The sequence below is a fragment of the Nelumbo nucifera genome, chromosome 5 (genome assembly GCF_055504915.1).
Source record: "Nelumbo nucifera cultivar China Antique chromosome 5, China Antique-T2T, whole genome shotgun sequence".
NCBI classification, from domain to species: Eukaryota; Viridiplantae; Streptophyta; class Magnoliopsida; order Proteales; family Nelumbonaceae; genus Nelumbo; species Nelumbo nucifera.
This window is the reverse complement of record NC_142653.1, coordinates 22,103,286-22,130,836: the sequence shown is the minus strand read 5'-3', so window position 1 is coordinate 22,130,836 and position 27,551 is coordinate 22,103,286. Positions and strand designations below refer to the sequence as shown.

Below are 27,551 nucleotides of genomic sequence, written 5' to 3'. Positions count from 1 at the left end.
TCAGAAGACCCTATGTTAATTAACTTTTTGATATTATTGTGTGGAAATGTCAAGGAATATTCTTTTTCATGGTTCTTTGTTCTCGTTGAGATTTTGGTATAGCAACTTCTTGTAGTTAAATTTGAAGCCAGGTTTGGGGCCCTATCTTGAACTAGTATACATAAAAATATTATTCATCATTTCATCTATATACTCGTGTTTTCTCCCTCAAACTAAAGAGAGAATATAGACCAGAAATTTCAATAGGAAATTCTGCAGTTAGAATATTTTTAGTCTACTCTGTTCATTTGCACTTCTAAGTTAGAACCAAAAGGTTGTCTTTGCCTCTAGCAGAGATGTAATTAAGGGAATGTCTATAAGACATCTTGATTTGGGGCTACCCAAATTATAAAAACTCAGTTACTAGTTTAATTGGGTGAATTGTGTCATGAGAGAAATCTACTTAATTTTTTTTGCACCAATACTGTCCATGCTCTAAGCATTGTTTAAAATTTGTTTTCTACCTGACTGGACTTTTCTAAGTTGCAAAATGAACCTTTCCTCATGCTCATGTTCCATTGTGGGAATACAATACAGAAAACGGTCATTACTCAATGCTGGTCCTGCAATCTGAGGGATTGGGAGCGGTGGACTGGATAAGGACCTAACCTCCAGCATATTAGCATGAAATAGCCATTCTCAGACTTTAACCCCCATTATCACACTTTTAGCTGTCAGCCAAAGATTTTACCACAGCACCAAGCAATAGCTCCATGAGGCAATACACGTGAAATGGATCATTTAAAGATATTTTGTTTATATTGACCATATGGAACCACTGTGTCCCTCTTTTTGGTACTTGCTGGTCTCCACCAGGAAATATCTTGGAGCTCTTTTTGGGCAGTTTCTCCCTCTCTGATAAAAAAGAGGTAAAGTTATGTGGAGGTTTACTATTGCAGCAATTTTATGGTGAGTGGGATATAAAAGAAACCTCATGATTTTTTTAATAAAGATAATGTGGTTAATGTATCAACAGCAAGCCATTGGGTCTCCACAGGGGAGGAATTGAAGGTAGTATCAAACTATCAATGTACTCCATCATTAGGGGATGGCAGGTGGAGGTGGTTATGACCTATATACTCCATCCATCATTCAGGCCTCTCCACCTGAGAATGGGAGGATAAATCTCAATTCTGATGGGTGCTCATTAGGCAATTCGGGGTCATCTGTTGTAGAAGGTATTTTTAGAATGGTAATGGATTGGAGCCATCATTGTGAGTTACTTGGGGCCACTAGGGGAAGGGAGTTCCTTAAGAACTGAACTTCTTCTTTTCATCACTAAGATCTTAAACTTGCCTTGCTGGTTAGAATAACTTGGATATTGAAGGGGACTGTAGCATGGCCATTGGCTGGAGACTTGTCAACATTGAGGGCCCTTGGACCCTAAGACATCATGGAGAGAAGGCCTTGGCAAGTAGCCTGAGCAGCCCATTCATGTGGATCTCTAGGACAGCTAATGGCATAGCTGATGCACTAACAATAGGAGTGGTAAGAAATGTTTTTTTTTTTTTTATTTTTTTTTTGGGGGGGGGGGAGTACCAGGCCAGGGATTTTATCGAGGAGGTTAGTTGCATTTTCTTTTTCTTGTTAAGAACCAGCTTATGCCGTTTTAGTGTCCCTTGTTTTTGAACTCCTGAAGTGCAGGAGTTCCCCTTTGTTTTCATCTTACCATTTATAAAATGCTTTGATTGAGAGTCGTTGATAATAAGAGGAAAAGAATATGAGATAGGAAAATAGATGGTTTTTAGTTCTACGCCTGGAATGAAACTAAACTATCCATCCAGAAATGTATATTTCTAACTTGTATCGTTTTTCTAGACTATTTCATTCGCAAGCTTTGTTACTTGATGAATATTTGTATGCAATATTTGACAATATGGAGCCTAATAGGATTTCTTTTTTCTTTCCATGTTCCAACCACAGCAAATGCCTTGGTTGTGTCTATGTCCAGCGGGAGTCAAAATCATCTGACTTTAAGGGTGTTTCAGGTAAATTAATTTAGATATGTACACATACAAACACAATTATTATTATTGTTGTAACTATTGTCAACTTGACATTTATTTTTTCCTGATAAGTATTGCAATAATTTCTTTGATACTTATTGAAAGAGGAAGAAGGTATGGAACCTACTAAGTAATGGAAGAACTTCAATAGTTTTGTACTTGACAAATATATTGTAACCTTATAGGTGGTAACAACCATAAGTTAATGATTGCTAAACAGTATAAACCTGGTAGAGGGCCACAAATTCATGCAATCTCAGGGCTTATCTGACAGCATGAAAAATGATACCAGGCCATCCATTGTAAAAAGACAAAAAACAATGAGATCTTTATAGGAAGTAATAGTTTATTATTATTATTATTATTATTATTTATGAATAGTTTTTGCAATGTCTTTTATGCTTAAAAAGTATGTATTTTTGCTTGCAGGGGTTGTGACAGACAGAGTTCAGAAAGCCCATCAGAATAAATTTGCTCCAATGATGATGCTTTTTCCAGGTTATCCTTGTATCCTAGTACATCTGTATAGTTGTGCGGTGCCCTGCTTGGGTTTTGCTAAATAATACATTATACATTAGTGCTTCACATAATGCCTGCTATTCTTTTTATCAATTACTTTGATCTTGAGAAGTTTCGTTTATTATAAAACTTGTATTTTTAGTATTTTACATGTATGTAAGATAAATTTTGAATTACTTAAATTGATATGTTTTGATTGTTAACATAGGAACTTTATTAAAACAGAAATAATTGTTACACTATGCCAAGCAACCCTTAATATAGGCCGGCTGCTGGAGGGATACCTAACCCAAATCACAATACATTACATTATGTTGATGCCCAGAAAAATTTGCTCCCTATTGATCCCTTGTTTGGCTAACGTGTCAGCATAACAATTAGCCGATCTTCTCACCCATCTGAACAGTTTCCCTTGCTATCCATCTAATCTCCCTCAGCACTTGCCTATAAATCCAATCTCCTTGGCTATTAGTGTTCAGCCAACTCACAAGTTGTGAATCTCCTTCCACCTCAATCTTCCTATAGTTCTATACTTCTATTGCTTGGCTAATCTCAATCAATGAAGTACAGATGTTATCTCTTCCCTTAAGGAATATCTATCCAATTGGACAGTGCCCGCATATGTCCTTTATCATCAATGAGAGACACCTCCTATCCCTGAAGGTCCTAGATTGCCAATTGAATTTCCATCAAAGTACAATACTACAATTTGATAATGTTGCTACTTGGTGGATCTCATGACTGCTGGGGTATTCTCCTACAAGTTGAGGAAGCTGCAATTTCATTCCAGTTTCTTAAATTCTCATCTGCTGAGAATATTTTGAAGTCTTTGGTCTTCCATAGTTTTGATCTAATACACCACCTTCACAGATATGCTGTCAATCATTGCCTCCTTTGTCCAGCTTTGTTCCTTTCTTCCCAAACAGTCCACAAAACTACTGCTCTTGTGGACTTCCACACGATTCATCCTCTTAATCCCAATCTGAATAGGCTCATGAAGAAGATAAGAAGAGGGTGGAAAGAGGAGGGGAAGAGAGGGGGTTGGCTCTAGCAGATGAGAATGATTCAAATGGTAAGCTCATGAATGTTTTGGGGAGGGAAGAAATAGACAAGGGAGTGAGAAGGAGGTATTTGGTGGGGGTGAGAAGAGAAATACTGATGGTGGTGTAGATAGGGGTGGAAAACAGAAAAGGGTTGAAGGTGGTTTAGTTGGGGCATCAAAAGAAAGAGATGGGGAGGAAAAGGGTAATGGTAACTGGTGAGATCTGTCCAGAGGAACAGGAGGTTGAGAAAGAATTTGATAAAGGAGGGAGAGAAAATAGAGAGAAAGAAGGGTGTGAGGTTTCTTGCACAAAAGTTTTTAGAAGGAAAAGGAGGGGTATAGGACCAAATCGATGCAGGAAAATAAGGTGGAAGAAGTTCAAACCAATGAAGCTCAGAGATCAAATGAGGAGGAAATTGTCATTGATGAAACTCGTGAAATGGGATGATCTATTGATTTTGAGATGGTGGTAAACAAAGAGGTGGAGGTGAGCAAAATATTGGGATCAAGATTTATTGGGGGGGGGGGAGGAGTATGCAAGGAAAACTTTTAGGAGGTTGGAGGAAAAATATTGCATGCCTACGAAAGAGAAGGGCAAAGAGGAACTGGCTTATACTAAGAATAGTGGCAATGAAATAAATGATGTTGAAAACAATTATCTGAAGCCTGTTGGAATAGGTGGAGATGGTCTTAAAGAGGCTGGTGAGTTGGTGGCAGAACAGATTTTTGAAAAAAAAAGTGGTTTTAGAAGGATTAATGAAAATTCTAAGGTTTCAAAGGCTCATGAGAATCTCCCAAATCTAGTTAAAAGATTTAGAAGTTAGAAGAATTGTCAGACTGTTCTTGTTTCAAAAGTTTTTACCAGATTGAAAGGGGGATTATTTGGGATTGGACCCAAAAAAAGGGTAAAGAAGTACAGAGGGTCCTACTGCAACCTAAGGCAATGTTGAGTGAGTGCGCTCATGATTTGTTAGGACCTTTTGAGGGGGTTGTATTTGGAGGTCAAAGGGCAGTGTATGGAGAGGGTCAGTGAGGTCAAAGGGCAGCATATGATTCTTGAGGGTCAGTGAGTTCGGAGTCTCTTTTTGGTGATTTTGGGGGCTCAGTTTCAGTTTTGTATTTATTTTGATTCTATGTTTGTTGAGTTTGGGTGTCTGTTGTTATCTTCATTTGTTTCTGGAAATAGTGCAGGAAGGTCAAAGGTGAGGCTGGATATAGGGTGCTGGGATGTTCCCTATCCCCAACCCACCTCACCCACAAAAAAAAAAAAAATGAAACTGATCAATTTTTTGAGTAACTTAAAATTCACCTTGTTGACTAGGGTTTCGTCAAGGTTTTGGAAATTATGGATTGATGTCCAATTTACTGCCTAGAATAGATATCATTAGTCCTGGTTTTAAGGCAGACCAATTTCTTTATTTATAAGAGTAAGGAGAAAATTGCATCACTATATCATGCACCTATTTCAGGGGCTAACAGGTATTGGGGGAGTATTCCGAGATGGAGATAGTAAAATTGTCACTATGTATTCAGGACCAATAGGAGTAGGTGACTCTTTGAGGGCGGAGGTGATGACTTTGCTTCAAGGTGTAAGATATGCCAAACAGATGGGGCTACACTAAATAGAGATAGAAGGAGACTCTAAACTGCTCATTGATTGGCTGAAGTTGGGTTGTTTGGGGGCTTGGATATATAGACACACCATATAGGAAATCCTCAACATAACAAGGGAAACTGGGGCTTCTTTCAAGTGGACTAGAAGGTCAGCTAATGACCTAGCTGATACTTTAGCTAAACAGGGGACAATGAGGGAGAATCTGTTCTGGGCAGAATTGTAATAAGGATTATCATGGGTTTAGCACCCTATTTGAGGGGCTGACATTTGTACATGATATATATATATATATTTAATTTGCTTTAATGAAGTTACCGTTTCCAATAAAAAATGGGAGTCGTGCACCTAACATACTCTCCTGCCATGGGGAAGCCTTATCCCATGATTTCCATCTCTGTATTGGAAACCCCTTACATTGAATGAATCACTTGACATCACTGTATATGCTGCAGTTGGCAGTCCTCCCATCTCCAGAAAAGTTGTTTTGTTAGCATGGTTTGCTATTTTTATACTATTGGGCATTTTAACATGCAAACATGGGGAACTTTGAGGATATTGCGCAAATTTTGATAAGATATTTGGAAACTCTGAAGAAATTAGGGAGTAGGGACAATTAATAAAAGCATGGAATTTGGTAACAAAAATTAATGGATTATTAGGAGAAATAGGCACGGTTGGGAGTGGTTTGGTCTCTAAATTTTAGGAGAATTATGCATGATTGGGAACTGGAAGGGGTGCTTGACTTGTTGCAATTGTTGAGGAAACATAACTATTGAAGCAGGGCAGGAGGATGGGTGGTGTTGGAAGTGGGAAGGCAACTATGTGTTTACTGTCAGATCCTATGAAAGGAACTTGAGAGCTCCCAGAAACTCCTTGTTTCCCAGAAAGTTGAATTGGTGGCACCTGGTTCCTTCCAAGGTCAGTTTCCTGTTGTGGTTGGCACTAATTGGGGGTGTGTTATCAAAGGACAGCTTTCTTAGAAGAGGCTTACAGTTTCAGGATAGTTCCTGCAGGCTGTCGACTGGATGCAGAAAGTGTTAATCATTTACTTGTCCACTGTAAGGTAGCATGTGGCCTTTGGGTCCACTTCTTAAGGACTGCTAATCTGAACTGGGTGATATCTAGGTTTCTAAATGAGGTGAGGTGCTTCTTGCTTGGCCAATCCAGGGTTTGAGTAGGAAGGGTAAGTTCATGCGGGAGATGATTCCTGTTGATATTGTGTGGACTGTGGACCTTGTGGGCTGAGAGGAATAGGAGGGTGTTCCACAATATGAGAAGGGTAGAGGATGAGCTTCTTAGCTTAGCTATAGGTAAAATTCGGTTTTGGGTTTCTGCTTCTAAGGAGTTCTCTTATCAGTCTGGGGGGTGGCTTATTGCAAAATGTAAACTTGTGGAGCAACTGATGTGTCTTGTAGCCTGTGGAGCCTTGGTTCCAAGTGTGGAAGCCTGCTCTACAAGCTTGTTGTGGTTCTTGAATAAAATTACCTTTTTTTTTCAAAAAAAACCTGTAGCAAACAAGTGCATATATCAAATAAGGGTAGATTAAGAAACTTAAATAGGCATCTATCTCCCTTTTAGACTTTTAGCCATCTCTTCTATACATATTTCATTTACTTGCCATTTTGATTTCTATCTTTTTTTGTTATTATATGTTTTGATTAGATTGAGAATCCTGTTTTCTAGTTGTTTGCCTTTTTTTTTTTATTTTTTTTTTGAATTATAATGGTTTAGTAAGTGAATCATATTCATAATGGTAAGCCAGTTATCCAATCACAAAATCCCCATTTGTTCTTTTTAGAAAAGGTTTCCAAAAATTTCCAATGATTCAACAATGTTCTAAAATTTAAATCTTAGATGTTTAGTTTATCAATGGCATTTGAAATATCCCTGATATATTGGGATGTGAAGAAAAAAAGAATGCTCTATGAATATTATGTATTGATCCCTAGTGCAATGGGGAGATTTTGCAAAATCTTAACAATATTTGCAAACCATGCTGCTTAATTTTCTTTTGTTAATTGATCCATGTCATGATAAACATTCTTATATCATATTTTTTGGCCCCAAGCCTGGATAAAGGAGCGCTGTGTCAACTGTCAAGTTAGCAGCAGATATTATATACATTTAACCAAATCCAATATGACTACCTATCTTGAGCTTTGGCTCTTTATAGAACAAAATGGCAGGACAGCTTTCCTGTAAGTACAAATAAAAAAGGACAGCTTTCCTGTAACTGACCCCAAATAGTTGGAATTAAGGCTGAGCTGAGTTGAGTCACGATAATCATCCTTATTTTTTTTATCAATAACAGGAATTTTTGTTAATAGAATAAACTTAAATTACATGGGAGGGGAGCTAAACTACATCAACTTCCCAAGGATGTCGAAAAACACCCAAAAGGAAGAAAAAAAAAACAATTACAACTGAGCCCAGAAAACAGAATCCCTATTCACCCCTTGCCTAGCTAACCCATCTGTGAAAGAATTAGCACTTCTCTTTACCCATGTGCATTTTTACTTAAATGTCCTTAGTCAGCCACTTAAACCTTCTCTTTTCATTGCTGTAGTTCTAGAGCCTAGACTTGTCTTCCTTTAACCAGCCCACTACAATCTCAGAATCTCCTTCTATAACCAGCTTATTAATATTCAGGTCTTTAGCTCTTTTTACCCCTTTCCAAAGCTGCTAGTACCTCAGCCCAAAGAGAGTCTTCCACTCTGATTGGGCCAGAGAAGATAGCTATTACATTCCTTTCTCATTCCATAGTACTCCCCCAATACCAGAAGTCCCTGGATTTTATTACCATCAAAATTCAGCTTAATAAAGCCCTGTGGAGGGGTTCCATAAAGGACTTGAGGTCTTCTTAACTGGGTCTGAACTAGCAATTTCTTTCCATTTTCTTAGCAAATCATCCAGTGAAAATTCTGTGAACAATTCCAGTGATTTCAGCCAATGTATCACCTTTACATGGATCACTTCTAGCACAATTTCTAATCTTCTCTCCTTGTCTGTAAAAATCCTTGAGTTTCTTTCTTCCCATATAGTCCAGCAAACAACAACCTGTACATATCTCCACATAATCTTTCCTCTTTTCGTTGGCCAGTTGAAGGAAGAGGAAGTAAACAAGCTTCGCACATTTAGTGGGGGATTCCACTTCCACCTGCACCCAAACAAAGAAGTAAACCATTCCCAAATATTTTTTATTTTTTATTTTTTGCAAATTGGTAGGATACTAGTAAGTGGCAACCAGACTAACCATCAGCTTTACAAAGAACACACCAATGAGGAGATAAACATCTGTTGGGTCTCTTTCTTTGAAGCAAATTTCCTTTGTTGATTCTTTCCAAGAAAGCTTCCCAACAAAAACTCTCAACCTTTGGTGGGATAGGCTGACACCAAACTTGTTTAATAGGGAATGACAACCCAAAAGGGATAATCGGTTGAATTAGGGCTTTAAAGAAGGAAGCACAAGTGAAAGAACTTGAAGGAGAGGGGTCCAAATTCTGCTATCTAGCTTTGTGGGTTCCAAGAAAACCCCATCAAGGATGCTCAAGAGAGTCAAAATACTGTCCAACTCTGTGTCCGTGATAGCTCTTCTCAAACCCAAGTTCCATCCAAACCCAGAATTTGAGTCAGAGAGTACAAGGAAAGTGGAAATAGGTTTATTTTAAAGTTAGAGGTAGCAAATAGGGCTGGAAATGGGTCTTTCAAAGGAGAACCCTCAACCCAAACCTGTTCCCAAAACTTGATAAGATTTTATGAGTGCAAGTCATACCTGATCCAGGGTGAAAACAAGGGCAGGATAGCTTGGATTGCTTTCCAAGGTGATGCTCTTGTAGTCCTAGCCAAAATCCCAGAGTCCCATCCATTATTTGCAAGCCCATGAATACTAACTACTATCTTAGCTCAGAACTTTCTTTTTCTAATGGAAACCTTCACAACCACTTACCTAATAGAGCCAACTTTTTTTTTTCCTTTCTCAGCATTATGGTACAAAAAGAGGTATTTAATGCTTTACACTATCTTTTCATTATTTGTTCATATGGGTTGTTTAAACTGTTTGACAGGGGATCAGAGCCTTTCTGCTTAGATTTTTGAATTTTGTGTGACAGCCCTTGTTAATACATGCTTGTGCATTTTATCCGATTCTGAACTTGTTAAATCTGTACGTTTCTCTTCTAAGTTTTTAATCATGTTTTACATAAATCAATTATTATAATATGCTCAATGATGTAGCTTTCCTGCTCTTGTTACTTTTAAGGTAAACCAAACAAAAGATCTAATTAAAGGGACAGGGGAGTAGGCAATATAGTGCTACCAAATATTGCTAGTTGAAACTTGAGTATCACCATTTCAAGATGTTAATTGTTAAGCATTTAAACTTCTTTCTGCCTTCTATTTTTCAGAGTTAGATCATTGTTCACTTTCCAGACAGGTGCTTTTCTGCATTATCATTTGTCACTTGTTGATTGATAATTTGTTATTGACTACAGAGGGCACAACCACAAATGGGGACTTTCTCCTCCCGTTCAAGACTGGTGCCTTTTTATCAAAGGCCCCAGTGCTTCCAGTGATCTTAAGATATCCATACAAGAGACTCAGTCCAGCTTGGGACTCCATATCTGGGGTATGCAGCCATTGAGCCATTCATACTTCATGTCATATAAATGTTTCTAAACTTTTATATCTGATTTCTATTATACAGTGGAACAAGGCTGGATGTTCTATTGAGCTGGTACTTTTGAAATATGATACATGAATTAAAATTCTTACAAATGTTCTTTTTGAAGAATCTGTTTAAATAGTACATTTAGGACTGGTACAATCCTTAATGGAAACTCTGAATTTACATTACAATGCCCAATTTAGGGTGTATGAAATTTCTGTGATTTCTAGGGAGTAGTAGTAAGTAGCAAACATGTGATGCTTGGTTAAAAGGACATCAGGTAACACAGATATGGTCTTGCTAAATGCTGTTGGGACAATTTAATATGGCCAACATGATAAAAATCAGCATCACCACTTCAAATTACTTCTTGTTATTTCTTCTGCATCTTGACAGTTTATGGTTCAATTTAAATAAAAAGCCTTTAGAGTGGCATATAATCAATTGGCTAAGATGTGACCTTGATCTAGCCACAGAATGATAGTTTGGACTGGTAATAATAGAATACTGGCAATTGATATAGCCTGAATAGAATATCTTCACTATTAAAGCATGGTATACTTGAATAAAATCTTGGCAATAATTGCTCTGGGAAGAGTGACTTGCAAAATCAGTATCAATACAATTCCATCATGTTTTTTCCCCACTATAATGGGGTCCTGCTTCATCAAATTGCTTGGGAAGAAATGGGTTATTCCAGGCATTGTCTTGTCTTTGATCCCGGCTTAGCTTGTTAAGGGATTTAGCAAGTAGGACTACATTCTTTGGAATCTGACTTGTAGCTATTTGTTTGAATTCATGCATGGAGAGGAAATAGGAATTTTGAAAGAAAAAAAATAAGAACCAAAGATTCTTCTTGGCAAGCTGGAAGTGCTTGATCTATTTTTAGGCTTCTATTCTCAAGGATTTTTTTTTTGTTTTTTTAATCAGCAAAGGTAAGGCTTATTATATTAACTTGTAAAGTATGAGTGATACAACTTGATTGGCCAAAGTGTCGATCCCTCTTACAAGCTCAAGTTACAATTATGCTCAAAACAAATGCTGCCTCACAAGTCATAACCCCTTGTTTGGCTAAGGAGTCAGCTAATCCATTTGCACTCCTCCTAACCCACTTGACTTCAACCTCTATTTCTCTTGCAGTCTTTTCCACTTCTCTTAGCACATGCTAAAGGGTCCAGGGAATACACCTGTTGGGTTTTTCCTAAGCTATAACAACCTGTGAGTCCCTTCAGCTTCAATCCTTATGAATCCCAACTATTTAACTAGCCTGAGACCTTGCAGAAGAGCCAACAGTTCAACCTTCAAGAAGTTTCCCCACCCGATTGGCCCTGAAAACATTGCCACAATCCTCTTCTCTGAATCTCTAAGAACCCCTCCTATTCCAGCCATATCTTGGTTTCTGAGGGTAGGGATGCAAATTGGGCAGGCTGGGCCGGGTTTTAGACTTTTAGTTCAACCCAAGCCCAACCCTAAGAATTGGACTTAAAGCCCGAGCCTGGCCGAGCCCAGCCCGCATTAAAATTTGATGCACTTGGGTTGGGGTCGGGTCTGGGCTGGACTCAGGTTGGGCTTGAGTTGGTCAATTAGCCCACACTAAAAATTGATATACATGTGTGTGTAGATGTATGCATGCAAGTACGTGTATATATATATACACATACACATACACATACACATACACATACACATACACATACACATACACATACACATACACATACACATACACATGTAAATAATCGACCCGGGTTGGGCCAGGTTCAGGCTTCCTAAGGGCTAGGCCCGAGCCCAACCTGAAAAATTTAAAATCCTGAACTTTTGGGCCCGGACCCAGCCCGAGGATAAAAAATTTAAGCCCAGCTTGTGTAGAATTGCAGGTTGGGTTGGTCCGGGCTCGGGTTCCCCCCCCACCCCCCACCCCCCACCCAAGTGGCAACCCTATTTGAGGGAGCTCCCATCAAAATTCAATTTTACTTTATTACCTATTGAGGGTTTCCACTCCATCCAAACTTTGTCCTTGGCTCTTGAAGATTTTTCTATTTCAGCCCAAGCCCTTGAGAAGTCAGTTATCAAGAAGGAATTGAAGATGTCTAAGGCATTTACCCAAAAGGCTACCTTTAATTTTATACTATCAGTCACTTCCTCCTGAGTCCTATTCTGCAAGAATATTCTATTATTTCTTTCTTCCTGCACCACCCAACAAACCGTTGCCGTTGTGGCTTTCCAAAGAGAGAATTGAAGAACTCCCAGATTTTAGTCACAAGGGAACAAGAAGCATCAGTGAGGAGAAAGGAAAACAGTCAGCCTTCTATTCTCAAGGAGTTTGATAGGATGAATTTCCTCAGTTTCTGCAATGATCGGTAGTTTATTAACAAAATAAAGTTCAGGGTCTAAGTGTTACCACCCCCAAGTACCGGGTGGCTATCTGTAATTTACTCTATTTTTTATTCCTAGCTATTGCTTGTATTCTTTTTTGTGGCGATTCATTGTAAACAGGCCATTTATTTTTTGTACAGGTGGTCTCTTTTGCCCCTCCTTTTGTGTAGTAATGCATTTCTTTTACTTGTAAAGGGAAAAGAAAAGAAAGTCAAAGTCATAAGGGAAAACCCTAGTTTGCTTTGTTCTTTTCTTTTTGACTTAGAAGAGGAAGGAAATCTGGATACAAAGCAATAGAAAGCCATAAAGGGAACCCTGGAGCAGCCAACAATACTAAACTAAGAAGAAAAACAGCTTCAAACAATTAAACAGGGAGTATATCCATCTTCAGTGAGCCTTTATAATGAAGTATATCCATCTTCAGGAGCTTCTTGAATTCTGAAGCCTCCTAATAAATGTAGATCTGTTACTTTCCATAATTTCATTTACAAGGCCCCTTTCTCCAAACAGAAAGTAAATGACAATCTAAGACCTTGAAGAATATTAAAAAAGAAAAAAAGATAAAGACAATATGAGATGTGAAGAAATGTTACTAGCACCTCTTTGTGTCTTAAAATCCACATGTTCAGCGTGGTGTCTCCTTGCACTATGCATTTCTTTTCTGAAGCCACCCAATAAATGTAGATGAGTTGCATTCCATTGCCCCTTTCTCCAAACAAAAAATGGCACAACAAGCTTTTTTTTAATCAGCAACCACAAAGAATAGATTTATTAAATTAAAGGAAGAAGACAAAACAAGGAGTTGTGAACAAAAAGCATGCCAAATACTAGGCAGACCCCCCAACCCATATTACAATTGAGCCCAATACATAAATTGTGTTTGAATGCCTTGCTTGGCTAAGTTGTCAGCCAAGCTCTTAGCAGACCTTCTAACCCAACGGACTTGGATGATCATGTCTTTTGACAACCACAAAAATCTATGGAAATCATTCCTTAGCTCCCAAGTCATCCCACAACAATGCTCGAATCCCCTTCAATAATCATGCAAGCTATCAATTCCCAGTTCTTTAGCCTTCTCTACCCCATAAACTGCTGTCAAGAGTTCTGCTTTCGCTGAATTACCTTGCTCAATTGGGCTTGAAAATAAGGCATTAATGTTGCCTCCATCATCCCTAATAAGTTCTCTAATACTTGAAGGACCTAGATTATCCATACTGCTACCATCAAAGTTCAGCTTCTTCCAACCAACCATTGGGGGAGACCAGACCTCTAGAATCTTCTGTTTCCTTGAGGAAGAGCTCGCAACTGCCCCCCCCCCCCCCCCCCCCCCCCCCGATTCTAGATAATATCCTCCACTCCAAAGTCTGAAAATAGTTTCAAAGTTCTTTACCCAATTAGATACTTTAAGAGTAATGCAATCAATTATCACCTCTAAGCTTCTCTCCTTCCACCGACCATCTTTCATTGATAGGCCTTCTATATATTAGTTTCTTTCCAACAGGTTTCCTCCCTCAAGAGGGTTTCATCAAGTTCTTTTTTCAGATTCCATCTCAATTCTCTGTCCCCTTCTAATGACCCCTCTTCTTTTCTATCAATATTCTCAATTTGTAGAGTCAAACTTGCTTTCTTTTCCTCCAACCTCCCAAACTTCACTGTATTTCATTCTTTAATTTCCTCTTTTAGCCTCTGTAATTTGTTCAAGAATTTTGGCCCTTCCCACTTCGGGTATTGAAGCTGTATTTCCCACCACTCTCTTACCTTATCCTTGAACTCCAGATAAGAAAGCCACATATTTTCAAATCTAAATGGGGAAGGACCTCCTAAAGCACTCTGTTGGAAAAGGCAAATAGGCCAGTGATCTGAGGTAATTCTAGGCAGAATCCTACCCAGAAGTCCACTCCAATGTTCTTCCCAATCCAAGGATAGAAGAAATCTGTCTAGTTTGGAGCAAATAGGGTTTGCTTGGAGGTTTGACCATGTGAATCTGAATTGCCCCAAAGGAAAGACAGCCTGAGATGTTGAAGAATGTCATTACTCATTAGTCCCTTTTTGTTTTATTATCCACATGTCCAGCATGGTGAATGCTATCAGTATGCATTCCCTGCAAAAATTCTACCGCTAGACTAGATTCCTAGGTTTATTTTCTCTCAATATAGGATAAGTTGAACTCTTGGGCCTGGGGCCAATCATTCTTATGCCCTGGAGATGTATATTTGGCAATTCAAATGGAAGGATACCACATCCATTTGGGCAATTCATATGTTGTTGGTATCTCCCCTTTTATAACACAAAGATACAACTACATAGAAGATATGCTATCAAAACCTAAATGGGTATTACATGTCTAATACTTAAAGAGAGCAAGTGACTTCCAAACACAGGTAACCCTTTAACACTTGGCATGAATCAATGAACTCTTTTCGTTGCCCTTGTGGTTTCTTATCCTCTAATTTCTGATTTTTTTGTCATCAATGTTACCTGTGCTCCAAATATCGCTAATAGCTTTTTCAATTTTGTTGTTGTTATGCCATCCATGATTAGATGCCTTTATTTGGAATGATATTTGAAGATCTAGTGTTTATATTATTTTCAGGTACGCCATGTGATTTTGCTTCTTTGTCAATTTGTGAATCACATTGAGGTGACAAGATTACCTGTGTACCACCCTTCAGAGCAAGAAAAAGAGGATCCAAAACTTTATGCTAATAATGTCCGCAAGTTGATGGCTAGTGAGGTATTTACTATTTCTAATTTTAGCCTAATGATCTCAATTAATCATTTGCTACTGATTGTAGTTGTACATTTGATACTCAAAAATAACCAAGAGATTACATAGAGAAGCCTAAATCTTTCTGTACTGTTGTTCATATTATGACATGACATTGTTTCTCTGGCAAATAGGGATATCTAGAGAACCACATGATAGAACCACCGATGTCTGGATCTATGACTTTTTAAGTTGCAGACAAAAATGTGTTTTCTCACATGGGGCTCATTAGGCACCTAGAGGGACCACATGCTTTGGTGATCTTAAGAGGATGTGAAGGCATGTGAGGTTGAAGCCTTTTGGTCACATAAAAGAATTTAGTAGATGCCATTACCCGATGTTGGTCCCTGCTAACTAGGGCCTTGGGAGGGGTAGACTGGATATGGTCCTAACATTTGGCATTTTTTGCACAAAGTGACTGCTCTCAGATTTGGAAGGGACAGCATTGTAATTTCTGCCAGATTTGAATTAGTTGACAGTTTTCCTTTATTTTAAGTTTATAATTATAATAATTAAAGAGTTGTTAATGTCTTTAGAGAAGCATTTAAGATTGTCTATGATAGGCCCCAACTACCCATTCGGGCCCACAACATGAGACCCAGGCCAAGACACACAGCAACCAGGCCTGGCACGAGAGAAACACCCGATCACCCATGTGCAACCTCCACTGAGGTTCGTTTACGTGAGGAGGCCACGTCCCTCCAGTTGGTTAGCAGTCGCAGTCTAGTCCATGTGCAGGAGAGACTGAAGAGAGAGTATAAATAAGTGTAACCCCCCATCTATTTGGGATGAAAAAGAAAACTCTACTATTCTCCTCCTTCCCTCCTCTTCTACTCCTTCCTTTCTCTTCTTCCTCTCTTCTACTCCGTTTCAGGAGGGTGTGCTCCCTCGAACCAGCTTAGATTCTCAAGATTCAAAGCGGACTTATCAATTGGTATCAGAGCCACCCAGATCCATGGATGCGTGGCTGACCAGGCTTGAAGATAGTCTCAGTCGTCTTGAGAGAAATCAGAGGATTCAGAAAGGGATTCTGGCCGAGCTGAAGATGATCTTAGACAAGCTTGGCACGATGGTTGGTTCTCTAGAAGAGCGTAGTTTCTGAGCTCCTTATGTCAACACTCATTCTGAAGAAGATGGAGGATCGAAGCTGATAGAGAGCGTAGGAAAACCAATAACTACAGCAAGATCATCAACAGAAGTTGAGACTTCAACCCTAGCACTGAGCTCAGCGATGTTAGGTGACAGAATAGGGGAGGTGGTTCAGAAGGGCAGTGTGAAGATTATAACCCCAACCGAGATCTACCAGCATCCCAACCCTAGTCAATTCGTCACTCCATCCATCGTTATCCATGTAGCTCGACCCCTGGTCCCTGTTCTCTTCCCTCTCACTCTCTCCCTTAAATCGAGCCTGTCCATACCCAGCCAAGGTCCGCCTCACTTGCTCAACCTCTGGTCATCATTTTCGTTGGCAGCAACCATAACCCGACCCATCTCACCATGCTACCTGAAACCCATCTCTGCCTACCCTCCAGTTTTACAGATCCCTGTTCTTTTTCCCTTCCACTTTAGTGGGTGGGACCCTCCTCTGTACAGCGTCCCTTGGCATCCTTCGATCCCACTCACAGTCCGAATTATTATTTTCAATACAATTCAAGCGGTAAGGAGATTGCTTAATGACAGACTAGTAACGGTGAACACACCCTTGCTCCCTAGTGACCATGAGTTCTGGTTCATTGTTGAAGTTAAGCCCGGTGGTCACGGAACCTTTGAAAATGAAGATCACATTGGACGTGTGCTTGCTTCCACCAAGATGTTACGGTGTCGGCAGATTCTTTCGATCATTGATAGTGAAGTAGAAATAGCTAAGCCAGACTCAATGGTTTAGGTTTTGGTTCCAACAGGACCTCTAGACACAGGTCAACAACGAAAGGGTGGAATGATAGGTAATGGTGAGAATCCAAGCATCATTAACGTAGTCGTTGTTCACCTTGTCCATTCTAGCATCTCCAGTGGTGCCATATCCTATATCTGGGTGGATGTTGTTGTGAGTATGCTCAGGCAGTTTGGAGTTGGATTAATTAGTGCTTGTCTTGTTGCTACAAAGAAGAGATTTGTCATTGTCGTCATTGTCCCTGCCTCAGCTACGCCCTCACCAAAGAAGGTAATTTGAGTCCCTTTCTCTTTTATTTTTTGGGAGTTAGATGGATATTTTCCTATGGGTGTGGTTCCTTGCAATCAAGAATCCAGCAACTCGCAAAGAGGCGGGCAAGTAGGACCATCTATTGAGACAAGTAAAGGCCTGTTTATCCACAACATCTCGAGGAACCCAAAAACTCATGGTCACATATGCCAGTTCTTAGAGTTGGCCCTCACTCTTTTGAAGGAAGTGCCTTCTGATGATATCAGAGAAAACCCACCCGTAATTCATTCTACAGTGGTTTTGCCTAGATTCAAGACAAACATGTTTACGGGGCCCACATTGGGTAGTGTGTTCCTACAAGTTTTTTGTCTTAACCCTTATCGGTGGCTTTTTGATGAATTGCACACTAGAAGCTCTTCAACAGCTGATTTGCTTTTGCAAGTAGATAGTGTTGACATTCTCCACACAACCAGCTGCCAGCTCCAGATTGATGGGCAGTCCGAGGTGGTCATCCGGTGGCTTGAAACGTATTTGTGTTGCTTCATTGGGGAGAAGCCCAAACAGTGGGCCTACTGGCTGCCGTGGGCAGAATATTGGTATATGGGAGAGAATCACTCTGTTTAAGATAGTATATGGGAGAGAATCTCCAGCAGTGCTGCCATATAAAAAGGGGATTTCTACAGTGGCTGAGGTAGCAAACCAGTTGCTGAGCAGAGATGAGATATTGAGATTCCTTAAATCGCATTTGCAGAGAGCACAACAGCGCATGAGGTTGGCCTACGACCGCAATCACCGGGAGCTTGAATTTGCAGTGGGGGATTGGGTCTATTTGTGAAGCTCCAGCCTTACCGGCCAGCTTCAGTAGCCCGACGAGTTTGGCAGAAGCTAGCTCCTAAGTATTTTGGCCTATTCATGGTGATTGAACGAGTGGGACAGGTGGTTTACACATGAGTGCTTCCTGATTCCTCGAAATTACATCCGGTTTTCCATATCAGTATGCTGAAGCCTTGCCTAAGCACTACAACTATGGTCAGCCCGACCCTTCCGCAATTCACAGAAGACGAGGATATACTGATTGAACCACAACAAATCAGAAATGTAAGATGGGTCAAGATAGGCAGGAAATTACACAAGCAGGCCTTAGTCATGTGGAAAAAGTTGCCACTAGAAAGATGCCACTTGGAAGGACTATGTCAAACTACAAGATCAGTATCCCCACATCAACCTTGAGGACAAGGTGTTTCTTGAAGAGGGTGGGACTGATAGGCCCCAACTACCCATTTGGGCCCACAACATGAGACCCAGGCCAAGACACACAGCAACCAGGTCCGGCACGAAAGAAACACCCGATCACCCATGTGCAACCTCCACTGAGGTTCATTTACGTGAGGAGGCCACGTCCCTCCAGTTGGTTAGCAGTCGCAGTCTAGTCCATGTGCAGGAGAGACTGAAGAGAGAGTATAAATAATTGTAACCCCCATCTATTCCGGATGAAAAAGAAAACTCTAATATTCTCCTCCTTCCCTCCTCTTCTACTCCTTCCTTTCTCTTCTTCCACTCTTCTACTCCGTTTCAGGAGGGTGTGCTCCCTCGAACCAGCTCAGATTCTCAAGATTCAAAGCGGACTTATCAGTCTAGAAGTGATAGTTCCTAGTAGTTATCTAAATTGGGGTGGGATTCATTTGTTGACTTGGGCCTTAAGTTAGTTTGTCCTAGAGTTTCTAACTATATTAGTAGTCTTTTTAGATCAGAGTAACAGTCGCCAACCTTGCTGTCTAATATAGGACTGTCAATGGGCCAGGTCTGGTTCAGAACATGGTAGAGCAGTCCCAAACTGAGTACAAAAATGTGCAGATCCGCTACCAAATCAGACCTTATTGGGTCTATGAATTTGGAACCAGTACTGAACCAATCATTAATCGGGGCAATCAGGTCTAACCTGGTAATACCTGATAACAGCTATCTCTTTATGATGAATATTCAACAGACAAACCATGACCAATGTTTTAAAACGCGGAGGCGTTCCACTACCTAGAGGTGTGGGGCATAGTTCAGAACGCAAGAGGCGTAAGCCTCCCAAACACAAGGAGGAGCCTCCTTAAGAGGAGGGGGGTTAGGAGGAGGATGAAGAGGAAGGGGGGATATCATTTTTTCTTTGTTTTTAATAAAAATCTTTTATATTAAGAAGAATAAAGATACATAACATTAGCAGAAAGGGGGGGGGGGATCTTGTCGAAGCGGAAGGGGGGATCTCATTTTTTCTCTCTTCCTTTTCAAATCAAACCGCCTCAATAGCACACCTTCCTGATTCTGTAAGATAATAATCCTTTCCATCCTACATTGCCCACATAAAAAAGACAACCAGTCATGTAATTGTAGAATTTGTTCATTATTGTTAGTGTCGAGTATGTAGGGGTAATTCTGTCTTTGTGCTTGTGTTTAGGTGTTGAAGTGTAAGTTTATGTTAGGTTTAATGTCCCTAACTTAAGTAGGGGCATATGTGACTTTTCCACATTATTCTAGTAATGTAAAATACATCTGGCTGAATGGGAGAGTGAACTTTTTCTCTCATTCGAACTAGAATCTCTTCTCCTTGTTTCTCTTCTGCTCTTCTCCTTTCTCTCTTTCTCACCTCTCTTCTCTCTCTCTTCCTTGACTGTTGTCAGTCTAATTGGCAGACCGAACACTAACATGGTATCAAAGCTAAACTGAGCAAATCGGATCTGCCCAGACTTCTGTTATCTGTGCACCCAGCCTAGGGTTTTCTCTTATTTTCTTCGCCATCAGCTAGAGATAAGGGACAGGGCTGAAAAGGAGTGATCGCCCTCTTCCCTTGGAGGTTTCTATGCCTCCAGTTGTGGTGTTTGTGGTCGGTTGCTGCAGTTTCTAAGAAGCCCTCCCCTAATCGATGAAGAGAAGAGGGCTGATTCGTGTGGTGCAGTGGGTGTCTTGTGTGGTCTAATTTTCGGTGATCAGGTAAGAGGTTTTATGCATCATTTTTTTTTTGGTGTGAATAAAATGAGAAGTCTACTTCAGACTGTATGGTGGGATTTCAGATTGTAGTGTGCTAGGGTTTGTGCACCCTTTAGTGTGATTCGAAGGGGGGATGTTCCTCAAACAGTGTTGGGAAGTTTCAGGCAGTCGTGGAGTTGGGTTTGTGGTGTAAAGAGTGCAATTTGCAGCAATAGTAAGTGCTGAAATCAGGGTGTAGTGTAATCTAGTGTGCAGTTTGCCGAATTCAGCAATATCAGAATTCAGCAATTGGAGACAACAGTGATAGCAAGACTAGTGTGGTGGTCCCTACTGACTACTTGAATGTTCAAATGACCTCCATTAAGCTGAATGGAGAAAATTATGTACCTTGGGCCAACTCTGTAGAAGTCTTTCTTAAGGCAAAGAAGAAGGTGAAGCACATAAGAGATGAAAAACCTTCCACCGATTCTCTCGAGTATGATGATTGGGAGCAGGCAGATGCACAGATCATCACATGGTTATGGAATAGTATGGAACCCAAGATTAGTGTAAATTTCATGTTCCTTGATACTGCCAAAGAAGTGTGGGACCATGCTAAGAAGCTGTATTGGGTCAAGACAACACAACCAAAGTATATCAGTTGTACCAGGAATACTTTAATCTACAATAGGGTAATCAGAGTCTTGAGGATTACTATGCTAGTATGAGAAACATTCGTAATGAGTTGAATGTTTATCACCCCCTCACTTCTGATGTCAAAATTCAGCAACAACAGAGAGAACAACTTGATGTGACTCGGTTTTTGGTGGGGCTGAAATCTGAATATGAACCAGTGCGGGCTCAGATACTAGGAGGGTCAGCTCTCCCTTCCTTAGAAGAGGTGTTTGCTCGACTCAGGAGGATTTCCATTGGATCTACCAAGAACCTTAATATTTTCGATAGATCAGCCCTAGCAGTATCCAGAGGCCGTGGTGTTAGAGGTGGAGTTTGGGGAGCTCAGTCTGGCCGTAGTGGTAGTAGTGGACTGGCACATGGCTGGAGTGGTGGTAGTGGACCTACATATAATCGTGGTGGTGGTTGTACTGGAGGTCGAGATTCAAGGGGAGCCTGTGGCAGAGGACATAGTTCGAGTCCAAGGAGGTGTACACACTGTGGTATGGATGGACATACCATCAATTATTGCTATGATTTGCATGGTCCACCTTCAACTTGGGCCAATCATGCCGTGACCATTGACAGTAGCTTCAGATAGGAGAGCCATTTAGCCGATCAGGTACCTCCTACATCCACAGATGTTGCTGGGAAGGAGGTGATGAGTATTCCCCGTGATGAGTATGAGAGGTTAGTACATGCCACATCTCAACAGAACACGGCCACTCCCGCACACTTAGGTATGGCTTGTTTGGCATCCAAACCCCATCCCTGAATTATTGATTCTGGAGCATCCGATCACATGACTAGAACTCTAGGTGTGTTTTCTTCCCTCTCTCATTGCTCAACATCACAATCTGTTACCCTTGCTAATGGTTCCACATCCTTCATTTGTGGTGTTGCTAATGTTGACTTGGACCCTGTATCCCTATCCTCAGTTTTGTATGTCCCTAAATTTCCTTTTATTCTTATGTCTGTTAGTAAGTTGACCAAGTCTCTTAATTGTTTCATTACCTTTTACCCCTCTTTGTGTGTTTTTTAGGATCTCAAGACGGGGATGAAGATTGGTGGAGGGCATGAAGCTGGTGGATTGTATTATCTTGATGTTGGTGGAAGTACGTCAACAACTCTCTAATCGTCCCTCTCTCCTCTCCTATGGCACTGTCGATTTGGTCATCCTTCACTGAAAGTTTTGAAGTCTTTGGTTCCTTCATTGAGTCATCTTTCTGTTTTGGATTATGAGTCGTGTTAGTTGGGGAAACATCATCGTATTCCCTTTAGTCCTAGAGTTGATAATCATGTATTGAGTCTTTTTTCTTTGGTTCATTCAGATGTTTGGGGTCCTTATAAAGTGGTGTCATACAATGGATATAAATATTTTGTCATTTTTGTTGATTATTCAAGGATGACGTGGCTCTATTTAATGAAAGAAAGAAGTGAATTGTTTACCATTTTCCAAAAGTTTTATGTTGAGATTCGCAACCAATTTGGTGTTCACATTAAAATTTTTTGTTCTGATAATGGCCGTGAATATCTCTCTTCATCATTTCAGGACTACCTAGACCAACATGGCATTATCCATCAGACTTCATGTACCTACACCCCACAACAAAATGGGGTGGCTGAGAGAAAGAATCGTCACCTCTTTGAAACAACTCGGTCCCTCATGCATCACATGAATGTTCCCAAATCCTTTTGGAGTGATGCAGTGCTTAACCGGATGTCCACGTCTATCCTTGATGGTCATTCCCCATTCACCACATTGTTTCCTACCTTGTCTCCGTTTCCTCTCTCTCCTCGAGTTTTTGGATGTGTTTGTTTTGTTCATAATCTGGGGCCAGGAATGGACGAGTTAGATGCACGGTCTATTAAGTGCATCTTCCTTGGCTATTCCCAGACTCAGAAAGGGTATAAGTGTTATACCCTAGCTCTCGGCGTTCCTTTGTATGTGCTGATGTTACTTTCTTTGAGTCTACTCCATTCTTCTTGGGGTCTGGTGATGTTTCTTCCTCCTCATCACCTCCTCCCCTTCCTCTTCCAGTTGTGGACTCTGTTCCTCTTGTTCCCGCAGTGACCAAGTCTTTACCTCCGGTGCCACCACCTGTTGAACGACCACCAATCCATCACGTGTATACACATCGCCCACATGTACCGACACCTCCAACTTCATCATCGTCGACAGATCCGACAGCTGTTACCACACCAGCTCCGACCCCAGTATCTGATCTTGATCTTCCCATTGCCTTGCGGAAAGGTAAGCGCAATTCTACCCTTCATCCTATTTCTAATTATGTTTCACTGACTCACCTTTCCACTTCCCATCGCCAATTTATCTCTTTGTTATCCTCTGTTGTTATACCTAAGGATGTCCAAGAAGCCCTTGCCTCTCTAGGATGGTGCCATGCGATGGAAGAAGAACTCTCAGCTCTGGCTCATAATCATACATGGGAACTCGCCACTCTTCCTCCTGGTAAGCAAGTTGTTGGCTGTAAGTGGGTTTATACGGTTAAGTACTTACCTGATGGTAGTGTAGAGCGGCTGAAAGTTAGATTGGTTGCCAAAGGGTATTCCCAAACCTATGGTATTGATTACACAAAGACGTTCTCCCCGGTTGCTAAGATTGGTTTAGTCCGTGTTGTGATTTCTCTTGCTGCGATGTATGATTGGCCCCTCTATCAGCTTGATATCAAGAATGCCTTCTTGCATGGTGATTTGCTCGAGCATGGTTTGACAGATTTAGTGAGGTAGTAAAGAAGGCCATTTATGGGCCCAAGTCAAGGTTGGGGATTGGCTTGAGGAGACTGTTTAAGCCCGAGTCAACAAATGACAGATTTAGTGAGATAGTAAAGAAGTTTGGTATGAAATATTGCCAAGTTGACCATTCCGTCTTCAGTCATGACTCTCAGGCAGGGAAGATCCTATTAGTGGTGTATGTAGATGATATTGTCATTATCGGGAATGATAAAATGGGCATTGATAGGTTGAAGATCTTTCTGCAGGAACATTTTCAAACAAAGGACCTTGGTAAATTGAAGTATTTCTTGGGGATAGAAGTAGCAAGGTCCAAGCATGGTATTAACTTGTGTCAGAGGAAATATGCTCTTGATTTGCTTGAAGAAACAAGTTTGTTAGGTGCTAAACTAGTTGAAACTCCTATGGAAACAAACACTAAGCTGAGCAGTGATATGAGTGCAGTGTTTGAAGACCCTGGTAGATACCGGTGGTTGGTAGGTAAACTGAACTACCTAACCATCACTCGGCTAGGCATTTCATTCGCAGTTAGTGTGGTATGTCAGTTCATGCAGAAACCTCTGGTTCCACATTGGGATGCTGTTACAAGGATTGTGAGGTATTTAAAGGGGGCTCCTGGTCGCGGTTTGATATACAGAAGTGGTGGAAAACTTGAAATAGAAGGATATACTGATGCTGATTGGGCTGGTTCTGTATCTGATAGGAGATCTACCACAGGCTATTGCACTTTTCTTGGGGGTAATCTGGTGACATGGAAAAGCAAGAAGCAAATAGTTGTGGCAAGAAGCAGTGCAGAGGCAGAATATAGAGCTATGACACATACTACTTGTGAATTAGTGTGGCTAAGGAACTTTCTACAGGAGATGGGATACACTGTTGATACTCCAATGAAGCTCTACTGTGACAATTAGGCTGCAGTTCACATTTCTTCTAATCTGGTGTTTCATGAGAGAACCAAACACATAGAGGTTGGCTGTCACTTTGTTAGAGAGAAGGTGCTGAGTGGAGTGATAGACATTGCATATGTCAACACAGGGAACCACTGGGCAGATTTGTTTACTAAAAGGTTGAGTCAGGGGAGAGTGGACTACATATGTAACAAGTTGGGATTATATGATATATACTCTCCAGCTTGAGGGGGAGTGTTAGTTTCGAGTATGTAGGGGTAATTCTGTCTTTGTGCTTGTGTTTAGGTGCTGATGTGTAAGTTTATGTTAGATTTAATGTCCCTAACTTAAATAGGGGCATATGTGACTTTTCCACATTATTTTAGTAATGTAAAATACATCTGGCCGAATGGGAGAGTGAACTTTTTCTCTCATTCGAACCAGAATCTCTTCTCCTTGTTTCTCTTCTGCTCTTCTCCTTTCTCTCTTTCTCTCCTTCTCTCTTCTCTCTCTCTTCCTTGACTGTTATCAGTCTAACAGGCAGACCAAACACTAACAATTATTAACTGTAGTAAATCAATTGTATACATCTTTAATAAATCTATCTGGGTGCACAGGGATCCCAGTAACAGTAACACCTGTGAATAATCTCCAGATGTCTAATTTCTGGATTCTTCTTTCTGATACAGATTGTTGTCGGTGCTAGAATAAGGTGAAAATGGAGATAAAACCAAGCTTTGTTCACCATGATAGACTGGAATTAAATTGTTCATAGTAATATAGCCATTCAATTGTAATGCTTTATAGTTTATACTCTTATTAACTTTTTTAAAGTGATTTCAAAAAATGGCTTTTACACTGATGGTGCTAGGACGTCTGTTAGAGCCTGCTCCAGAGATTTGATTCTGTCCCATTAAATACTAGGGGATGCTAGCTTCCTAAATTATCTCTAGAATTTTATGATTCCCAAGTCACAGAAAGAAACAGTTCATCCTTACAACCATATGGTTTTACTGTTTCAGGGTGGCATTCTGTCATAGGTTTGTGGCCCCAGTCCTTTCTTTGTATGAATAAATTTTTTGTGATTGACAAAATAAAAGGCTACAAGTTTCCTTACTGCATGCAACACAAGAATTAGCTCCACCCCTAAAAAAATAACAATTTAAAAATAAGCAAATGTGAAAGTTACATGCATACTTTTTTCATTTGAAACTGTAAAAGAAATGGTATTAGGCTCTCAATAATGGATGCTTGTGTATATGGCTATTTTCAACAAGCTGTCATACAGTGGAACCCATCAATGCTCAAAGGGCCAAAAATTTTGCACTCTACTATTACCATATGTATGAGTCAGAAGAACTCCAAAGAGTTTTGCCTTTTTTGCCCATCTTTTTATATCCCAGCATAAAAGAGTTTATTTATTGCTGACCCAATTTATGCACTGCAGATTAACTTTTGCAATTAAAAAACACAAAAAGGAAGACATGCAAACCCATGTCCACACATGAACAAAAAGTTAAACAAGATCCACATTTTGGTAGAAAGTTTTCTGGTTGTGCGTATGCCCTCATATAAGAGGGCTTCCAAGTAAATTGAAGACATAAGTTGGTTACTTGGTGGGCCAAATGCACATTAAGGGTGAAAACATGGCTCTAGGGTTTATACTAGCATTTTAGCCTTCAAACTTAATCGGGTTTTGTACCGAGTGCTGATGTTGTTTCTTCTGGTCTACAGGGTAATCTTATTTTGTCAGATATTGGCCTCCCTGAGAAGCGAATCTATCATGCAGCACTTCATGGTAATAATAGCCTAGCTAATGTTTTACATCAGAAAGAAGAATGAAAAATACATGGCCTTGCTCCCAGTTCATTTCTGGTCCCAGATGGGTTGCTTGGTTTCTTTAGGCATTTGCTCTTGGCGTAGCCACAGCAGGGGTGGTTCGTCTCCACCCACTAATTCAAACAACATTAGTGTGTTAAACATTTTGGTGTAATATTCTTATAATCCACTTGCCTGGAGTTTGAATTTAGCCTGTGTGACATTTATTTTTGGTATTGGTATCTAATATAACATTTTCATGGGTTATGCACTCTCTCACCTAAGCATCCAAACCCCAAAGCTTCAGCTTTGCTTTATGTGACAGATAAAGTGACAATCAGATCTTAATGTGTTATCTATAGATTGTTAAATGTCCTAGAACCTTGTGAGACAGAAATCTGCATTGTAAAACTGAAGCCTCTCTTTGGTGTTCTGCAGGTTTGTTTTGCCAACGCTAAATCGGATTCGCGATCTGTAAATTCTCTTTGTTTAATCCTATTGTTGGGGTGGGGGTGGAAAAAGTAAAATGAAAATTATGGCCGTATTGAGCAATTTTCTCGTCCTACCTTGTAGATTAGAGATGTTTAGAGTTCTGAAAAAAAAAAAGACAAGGAAAAGAAAAGCTTATGGGCCTCTGGAGCTATTTCCAAGGTGGTTGGTTTTATATCTCCACTCTCGGTTACCAGAGTCCTGTGCTTTATAGTAATTCTCTTCCATGCCTACACCTCTATCATTCCCATTTTGGTCCGGTATATTGCCCATTCAAACTTTGTAAAGCATATTTGTTCTCCTAATATGGTAATTGTACCCAATTCTGTTATCAACTTTATGTGCTCGAAGGTGGCAGCAATGTGCATTAGCAGGTGTCTGAGCTGGTCAATGTGTAAAGATGGGAGGTGGAGGTCAGAGTGCATGAAGAAGGGGTTATTTGTGTTGTTTGGGTTATTTTTTAATTTTTTAACCTTTTGGTAAAAGGTCCATATTTCTGTAATTTCGTGAACAAAAGAAAGAAAAAAGAAGAATTAAACATCAATTTCACGAGTGATGCATCTATGGATATGCTAGAAAGTAAGAACTAGGAAGCTATTTCCTCAGATTTGGGGGGATTTCTGTGATTGCCTGGAGAAAAACAACATAAAAGAAAGAAAAAAAAAAGAATGAAAACGATGGAGTTGATTGTTTTAGAGTTAAAACATTTTCAATTGATAAGCACTCTTTGATGGAGCACTGTATGTTTACTCAACCATCCTGTCAGTATATTGTAAAATTGCCATATGCATGGTCTCGCCGAAACCATCTTGGTC

At 40.2% G+C, this 27,551-nt stretch overlaps 1 protein-coding gene across 2 annotated transcripts in view; it reads left to right on the top strand.

Moving 5' to 3' along the window:
* The window catches only part of LOC104595755 (Phospholipid/glycerol acyltransferase family protein), a 34,389-nt gene extending 7,109 nt beyond the window's left edge, over positions 1–27,280 (top strand). Inside the window, exons 4-9 of one of the 2 annotated variants that reach the window (XM_010256629.3) lie at positions 1,963–2,027; positions 2,475–2,543; positions 9,712–9,845; positions 14,854–14,994; positions 26,164–26,227; positions 26,686–27,280. In XM_010256629.3, the coding sequence (XP_010254931.1) occupies positions 1,963–2,027; positions 2,475–2,543; positions 9,712–9,845; positions 14,854–14,994; positions 26,164–26,227; positions 26,686–26,705 (493 nt within the window). In that variant the 3' untranslated portion in view covers positions 26,706–27,280. Of the gene's footprint in view, positions 1–1,962; positions 2,028–2,474; positions 2,544–9,711; positions 9,846–14,853; positions 14,995–26,163; positions 26,515–26,685 lie in introns of those variants that run through there. The other variant, XM_010256628.3, reaches the window with a different exon arrangement.
* The last annotated feature ends 271 nt before the right edge of the window (positions 27,281–27,551 follow it).